At 43.9% G+C, this 8517-nt stretch overlaps 1 protein-coding gene across 16 annotated transcripts in view; it reads left to right on the top strand.

The window, feature by feature from the left end:
- Positions 1 to 8517, top strand: part of EFCAB11 (EF-hand calcium binding domain 11) — a 159864-nt gene that overhangs the window by 48630 nt on the left and 102717 nt on the right. The window contains exon 6 of one of the 16 annotated variants that reach the window (XM_007094977.3): positions 5448 to 5853. The exons of the other annotated variants lie outside the window; for them this stretch is intronic. Within the exon in view, the coding sequence (XP_007095039.1) occupies positions 5448 to 5484 (37 nt within the window). The 3' untranslated portion in view covers positions 5485 to 5853. Of the gene's footprint in view, positions 1 to 5447; positions 5854 to 8517 lie in introns of those variants that run through there. 16 annotated transcript variants of the gene reach the window in all.

The raw sequence follows: 8517 nt of genomic DNA, 5'->3' as shown, positions 1-8517 counted from the left end.
AAGACGCTAAAAGTCAGACTCTCATATCTTCCGTGGGAAGCTCTCAACACTCAAAGTGACATGGATACTCAGAATACACCTAATACATTTTTTGTAAAGAACTACTACAATTTAATTTAAAAAAAAAAAGAAAGAAAGAAAGCTGTACACCACACCCCACCACCCCAAACAGGCAATTCATAGAAGAAGAAACCAGAAGAGATGCGCAAACACAAGGAAATACAATTTCACACCTACCACATAAGCAAAAATGTAAAAGTCTGACGATATCCCAGAACACTTACACATTGCTGGTTGGGATGACTGCGTTGGACACAGCGTATACAGCTTTCAAATCGGCGACTAAAATTTAGACCCTCTGTGGATGCTTGGTAATGTTTCCAGATCCTCCCTGGATGCCTGATCGTATGTGTGGTCCTCACCGTATACTTAACGTGCAACATGACTCCTGTCTTCTTGCCCCCAGTCACGTTAGGAGGGGTCTCTGCCCTGTGCACTTCTGTCCTCAGGCTTACGTCTTTTTCTGTCTTAGAAATAAATATGTGTTATCATCTACTGCATTGCAGACACTGGGAGTATATGAAAGGAAACAAGCCAAGCACTGCCCTGCCCTCGAAGAGCTTATAGTCCAGTTGGCGAAATAGGTAGTTAGTATCCAAGATGGTTAATCCTGAAAGGTGACTGCAAAGCATTATGGGAATGTATGGAAAGGATGCCTAATGGGGGCTGAGGATGGACATGGGGCTGACTTCAGAGAAAGCGATCGCCAGTGTGAGAGTGAAGGATGGAAATAGGCAGGGAGGGAGAGAGCGTCCTACGCAGAATCCATCTGCAGAGGTCAGCAGCAGAGCCTGGCGATTCTACCAGCTGAGAGTTCCTCCATACAGCTGGTCTGTTACTGAATCCACTCGCTCTCGTTTGTGCGGGTGGGTGGCTAGGGGCAGAAGGCTAAACACAGAGTGATGGGGCTGGAAAGGTAGCCACAGGACAAATCATGGAGGGTTTGTACATTTCAGGAAGTTTGAACTTTGTCCTGAGGGCAATGGAAAATCAGTGACAAAGTAGGGAAGTGACGTGATCAGATTTGTGGTTTGCAGTGTGGAGAGTGGATTCAAATGTGGCAAGCATAGCTTCTATCAGGGTTGATCCCAGGGCCCACCTTCCCATACTCCTCTTCTCCTTAACCCCACTGTGTGTCCTGATCAGCAGTCCAGCTTCTTGCAGTTTCCTGATTAGCACAAAGACTTGCCCTAAACTCTAACCTCTTTTCTAGCTTCCTGCCCTCAAACCCAGAACTCTGCCTTCTCCCAAGCTTCTAGCTGCACTTGTGCTAAAATAAATGAGTCATCTGGGACATCCACTAGATTATCATCGTGTGGCCCGGAGAGTCCATTACTTTGCTGACTAGCTTGGATCCCCGGGGACGTGGAGGCCAACTTGGATGTAACCTGAGCTTTGACTCCTGAAATTCATTGCAGTTCACACACTTGGCCTTTCCTGCCCAACCAGACCAGGTCAGACTTGACCTGGGAGAATTCCTGTAGCCTCTTATTTCACTAGCTATTCCACACTGGTTTCCATTACACTCCCATGTAGGACAATAAAAATGAGAAGAGGGATTGAAGTGAGACGAATTGAACTAGCCAACAGACTTTGGGGAAGTTACTTGACCTCTGTGTGCGTCAGTCACCTCATGTGTAAGATGTAATTATGAGAGAACGTACGTCACGGAGCTGTTTGGGGGTCGTACGAGGGACCACATGGGAGGACACCGTGCGCGGCCCCTAATAAGCACCCACCGTTCATTAATGTTTTAGTGAAGGTGTCCGGCCCATCATAGAGCAAGAAACAGGAGAACATAAAAGGCTTTTGAGTTCAGGAATAATTTGCCACCACCGAATGGATATTCATCTTGAAAGGTCTTCTCTGCCTCTCCACTGCGGATAATGGAGAGATGACAGTAATACTACACCCCCTGCCCAGTCAGGGGTCCTGACCAAGTTGGCTTCATTTCAGATCTGAGATGTTATTCTGTTGATTTTGTTCCAGAGATCGGCTGCATTTTCGTGAAATGAAATCCCCTTTGCATTTCATCAATTGTGCTTTCTTCCAAAAGACAGTCACGGTATTTGTCTCAACTTTATAGTTTGAGCCTCCCAGGACCAGCCTTTCTTGCTACTTAATAGTGATAATAACAGCCACTAGTTGATCAGAGAGTAGATGACAACTCTCTCTCTCTCTCTCTCGATTCATTCCACAAATGAGTTCCATATGTAAGGCACTAAAGAGGGTCCCTTCCGGTCTATAAGAGCAAATCAGACAGGACAGTCTTTCAGGGAGTGACTGTAAGATTAGGTAGAAAACAGTACCTACTGCAGAAGCACAGAAAGCTGAGAGGATTTAATTCCAGCCAGGGCAGTCCCAGAATTTAGCAACGGAGTCCGGATTTGAAAAACCCTGGGAGGAAAGGCACCCAGGGAGAGAGAGAGAACAGCACAGACGGTGAGCGGATGGAGGGGAGTGGGAGGCAGTGGTCTCAAGGACGTGATAAAATAGTGAACACGACGCGGGTGCCAAGCCCTGTCCCCAACCCTTTGCTTGTCGGTAACTCCTTTGATCCTCACAGCAGCCCTGGGAGGTGGCGACTGTTATTCCTCCCATTTTACAGATGAGGAGACCAAGGGGGGCAGAGTGGCTGGGTGACTTGGCAAAGGTCACGTGAACGGACAGAAATTGGCTGTGACCCAGACAGTCTGACCCCAGATTGGAAGCGCAAATAAGCACATCCATCTTGCAGGGGAGAACCTTTTTGTCTTTCCCTTTTATATCTCGCCCCATGTGCACCCTTGAAAGGGATTTTTCAATCTCTTTATCAATCAGGTCTACTACAGTTTACAGATTTTTGAAGGAATCATTTTATTTAAGGGCTCTTTCCAGTTCACTTTCAATGGAATAAAGATCTGGACAGCATATAAATTTTCACAGTAAAAAATAGAGCTGTATAATCTATGGCTATAACCCTTTTCAGAGACCTAAGGCTGTGGATATATGAAAACACTTTAGCTGAATTGTACACCCTTTTTATAAAATTCCCTGATTTCTGACAATTTGGTCATAAAACCTTTTGATAAAAATCTCAAAAACCTCATACTGCAAAACTGTAAAATGTGACTGTGTTAAGGGCCAAAAAAAATTCTGTATTTTAGACTGTCATGAACTGTTTAAACATCATAATGGGAAACATTTATGGCTTAAATAATTGAAGTCCATGTTTCTCAGAATCCATCTACTCTTCTCAACCTTTTGTTAGACCTTCAGACAAATCACCAAAGTGACTGGCTTGAGTTTCTCCATTCCTCTGTCTTCTCCATGGTGGGGGAGTGGGATGTGCCCTGGGCTGTCATTCAGCTGTTCAGGCTTGGAGCCCATATTGTGGGGAACTGACTCGGGCATGTCTGTTAACTTCCCTATACTTCGGTTGCCTCTCCTTCTAGCTTTAAATACCTTGGTTCTCTGTTTTCATACCTTTTGTTGGATTACTCTTTAAAAAAGATTCTTGTTTACATTTATTTATTTTTGGGAGACAGAGGGAGACAGAGCACAAGTGGGCGAGAGGCAGGGAGAGAATGAGACACAGAATCCGAAACAGGCTCCAGGCTCTGAGCCATCAGCACAGAGCCTGATGCGAGGCTCGAACTCACAAACTGTGAGATCATGACCTGAGCCGAAGTCGGACGTTTAACTGACTGAGCCACCTAGGCCCCCTTGTTGGCTTGCTCTTTAAAGAAAACAGTGATTCTAATGTCTTTGGCAAGAAATGAAAAAAATGCAAATAATTTGCTCATCAGTGTCATCAAACATCGTCAATTTCAGCATTATTTAACAAATGTTTATTAAGCACTTACTATGTGCATGATAAATTATGTGTTTCGCTGCCCAGCATTACCAGTCATGACAATGTTAAATCCTCAGATTTACTTGGAATTTACCTTCTCTGTTTCCCCATTCTCATGTCTGCATTATATACTATAATATCTTATACTCTTTATTTAATCTTATTTTCTTATATCCCAAGCAAACAGAGCCAAACAGAAAACTCTAATCTCAAAGGGATCCTTAGCATGTTGCAAATTATGATTAAATCGTATTCTTTCCATTTTTTTTCGGTGTTAAGCAGCCCCATTTCAACCTAGCGGAAAAACCATAGCCGTCAGATGTTCGCATCTAATCCAGATGGGTCAGCTGACATACTAGTTTTAATGGTTTGCAGTGATAAATTTGTCATCGGATTGGAGCCTTTCTCTGGGTTGTAAATTGCTCAGACTCAAATGCTATGGAAAATTTACAAGGACTGCCGTTAGAATAGAATGTTTTAAGTTACCTCAGTTGTACTTGGCAGGGGCGGGGGGGGGGGGGTGGAAACCTGGTAAGGGGTGTATCAGATAACCGTAAGTTCACGTGGCAAAAAAACAGCTACTGGGCTGCTTGTCAAATAATAAACTGGATAATGATGATGGCAAAAGCACCTGTCATTTTTTGATTGCCAGGCATTGCCACTATTCCATTCACTCCTCACAATAAGCTAATGAGTTGTACACCATTGTTATGATTCCTATTTCACAGATAAGAAAACTGAGCTTAGAGAAGTTAAATAATGTTCCCAAAGTCACACAGTTAATGAATAGCTGGCAATGCTCTAAGTTGCTTGTTGTCACCCTCTGTTCATCATATTTAAAGTGAGAGCCATTATCCTTATCCTCAAGTCAGCTCTTTCTTTCTATTTCTGTCAGTGATACCATGATTTTCCCAGCTTCACTTGTGAGTCAGCATTGATCTTTCCTTTTCTGCCCTGGCTCTTCATTTGTTCAGCCACTGGTCCCTTTGCTCGTGCAGTGTCTTTCTGCTGTCAACCCCTCTTCCCATGACGTTGGTGTAGTAAGTGTCTGGGCCCCGCTTATAAGGGTGCGTGCTAAAGGCACCCTCTGCCCCCTCTCCTCAGGTTCTTCTAACTTCTCTCCTGATGAGCTATGACCTTCACTCATCATGCGCATGACTCCTTTCTGGGATGTCCCTTCCTCTGCATCCTTCTCTGTGAGCCCTTCCGGCGAGGTTGGGTTCCCTCCTCTGTTGCGTGACCCGATGCGTCCGTTCCTCAGTGACTGTCCCCTCTTCTCAGTGTTCGTGATGGTACTTCTTTATCTCATTGTGCACTGAGCACGTGCCACCTGCCTTGCATGCCATAGGGCTCCTCCTGCCTGTGATCTGCCTCTCTCTCCCAGTGGTGCTTAGGACCCCTCATGAACATCTGGAACATTGCTGTGTGCCCGGAAGTGCACGTTTCCAGGCCCCACGTGCATGTATGAGGACAGCAGCTTTTATGGTAACTGTATGGTAATTCATTGAGTCACGAACTCTCCCATTAATGCCCCAAACCTTATTATTCACAGACCCAGTTCACTGGAAAAGGAGCACAAGCATTCATGAGGCGGTCGGTTGTTTGCAAAGATGGCGGTAACAACTCCCTCCACCCCTTCCCTGTGGGCACCCTCCTTTGCAGAGTACCGTGGCTCCTCCCATCAAGAGGTGGAGTTTTCCTCCACTGTCTGAGTCTGAGCTGACTTTGTGACTTAATTTGACCAAAGGTTGTGGCAAAAAGTAGCAAACCACCAAAACCTGAGGGTCACATTGGGAATCCCCCTCTCCAAGGATCCCTTCGGAAGCCATGCCTTTAGCTCCATCAGCCACTGAGGTTTCGTCCCACTGTGTGCACACAGAGGTGGTTTGAGAGGCTTCTTTGATGGCAGTGCGTTTTAAAGTTCTGCACCTCGGGGTGCCTGGGTGGCTCAGTCGGTTAAGCGTCCGACTTCAGCTCAGGTCACGATCTCGCAGTCCGTGAGTTCGAGCCCCGTGTCAGGCTCTGGGCTGATGGCTCGGAGCCTGGAGCCAGCTTCCGATCCTGTGTCTCCCTCTCTCTCTGCCCCTCCCCCGTTCATGCTCTGTCTCTCTCTGTCTCAAAAATAAATAAACGTTAAAAAAAATTAAAAAAAAAATAAAGTTCTGCATCTCTATAGAAAGGGTCTTAAAAGTAGGTAATAAATTATGATTGTTTACACACTCTAATACTACAATTCTGTGTTGTCTCTATAATTTCCTAAATGTAATCCAAAGCTAACATTGATTTTAAAAATGCTAATATTTTCACAAGGCTCAGTTAAAAAAAAAAGCGCTTGTGTTCTTGGTTTGCAAACACCTGGAATTTCCCCTCCCTTCTCTCCTGCCCATTCTGTGGAAACAAGGCCTGTATTTGCCAAATAGCAAAACAGCCTTTATTTGACAATGTACGTTTTACTTTTGTGCCGCCGTTGAATCCCACTAACATTTTCTTTCACGGAAAATGACCATTTCTTCCAAGAGTATGTGATTTTTTTTTTCAAATGCATGAAGTTTTAAAAATGAAACTTCATTTCAGACAGAATGATCTTTGGTTTTATGAAAGTGGAATATTTTTTACGGTTCTGTGGCTGTTCATCATTTTAAAACCTATTAGTTGTAACAGGTCAGCTTGAAAAATGAGGAGTTTTAAATTTAACTTAGACAAAATACCTCACGATAGATTCTGAAACTGTGCCAGTAAAACTGTGTTTAAATGATTCTTGAATTTGTTTCTTAAGGGATAGTTTTCTCCTTTAAATGTGTATTTGGTAAAGCACAGTAATTCAAATTCTGGTAGATGTGTAGGACTTCCAGATTCATGCATAACGCAGACAGCACTGTTTGCGGGGCTTTGACTCCTAATGACTGACCTAATGTGTTGTGTCTCCTTTTTCTGGCTGAGAGAAGGGATCTCATTTATAAGCATTTTATTCAGTAATATGTTCATATTGCGTTTTGCCTCATACGATTTCTCAGACTACGAGAATACCTGAGACATACGGAGATAGCTCCTATCATCGCTAGCAAAGTACAAGGTAATTTGGATAGAAAATACGTAATGTAATAGCTGTAGTCACAGAATATAATTAAATTAGTGCCTAGTGTAAAAATAGTGAAAGGATTTATTTTTAGTTTTTAATGGATCAGATGAATGTGATTAAAATATGTAAATTAAATAACAGCATTCATTTCCGTGCTGTTCTCTGTGGCATCGGCTCTCGCCAGTCTGTATCATAAGGAGTCCATTTTCTTCTCCCCTCCCCCATTTTCCAGTAAACCCAGTATTCAAGACCGTGAATTTGGTAAAATAGGGAATGCATTTGTTACATGCTTCAAAGCCTTAAAATGGAGGGATTCATTCATCCATTTAGGAAACAGTTTTTTAGTACCTACTGTGCACCTAGTCCCTTTCAGGGTGCTTGCGGGGAGAGCTGTGAGCAAAGCAAACAAGGTCCCTGCTCTCAAGGAATTGAGTTTAGTTGTAAGACGACAGGCAGTAACTGAGTAAACGAGTTAACCTCAGATACGGATAACATGCTATGAGGAAGGTAAAATAATACTTGAGAGGATGACTGAGGGGGAGGTGGGTAGTTTTAGACGGGGAGGCTAGGGAAGGCCTTTTTGAAGGGTAACCTTTGAATAAGACGGAAGTGATGAAAAGCTGACTGGGAGGAGAGCCACCCAGAAACCGGAAGAGCATTTGAAAAGGCTCCAGGGACGCCTGGGGGGCTCAGTCAGTTAATTAAGCGTCTGACTTCTGCTAGGGTCATGATCTCGTAGTTCGTGGGTTCGAGCCCCGCGTCGGGCTCTGCGCTGACAGCTCAGAGCCTGGAGCCTGCTTCGGATTCTGTGTCTCCCTCTCTCTCTGCCCCATCCCGCTCACTCTCTGTCTGTCTCTGTCTCTCAAAAATAAAAGTTAAAAAAAAAAAAAAATTGAAAAGGCTCTGAAGCGGGTGTAAACTTGGCAGGATAGGGAAAGTAAAAGACAACCAGAGTGGCTGGATTGCAGTGAGTAAGAGCAGGATTGGGGGTGAGACTCGAAAAGTAGATGGGGGCACAATGACACACAATGACACATGGATGCCCCTCCACAGGATGTTATATCATGCAGTTACTATATTTTACTATATCATACCACGTTCTGTGTTTTATTATATATCCTATCGTATTGTGTATATGGTATTACTATTACTTATTTTTGTAACCTTCTCTAAGGTTATAAACCTTGTAAAGAGAGAGATGAAAGGTTAAAGAAGGACATTAAGGGTCCTCAGGAAGTGGAGGTTTTCTGAGCATTTCCAGTATACAAAGTCACAGCAGTGGGCCGTAGTATCCTTTTTCGTATCCCCACCATCTTCCCACATTAGTTTCTAGTTATCAGTGAAGTTCAGTTCAGTGGATGTCCAGAGTCCATGCTGGGCACAAGGGACTAAATCTCCTGGGCTGTTACGGATGAACGTGGCAGAAAATGTGATAGACCCTCCCTGGAAGGCAACTTTCCTGGATTGTATCGATCATTTCAGTCCGTGGTCAGCTACCTTTTATAACGTCTTTTTTTATCCTTAGGTTACAAATTGTAAAATG

Source organism: Panthera tigris, chromosome B3 (assembly GCF_018350195.1).
Source record: "Panthera tigris isolate Pti1 chromosome B3, P.tigris_Pti1_mat1.1, whole genome shotgun sequence".
Taxonomy (NCBI): Eukaryota; Metazoa; Chordata; class Mammalia; order Carnivora; family Felidae; genus Panthera; species Panthera tigris.
Note: the sequence above shows the minus strand (reverse complement) of the source record. Positions and strands in the feature narration are given on the sequence as shown.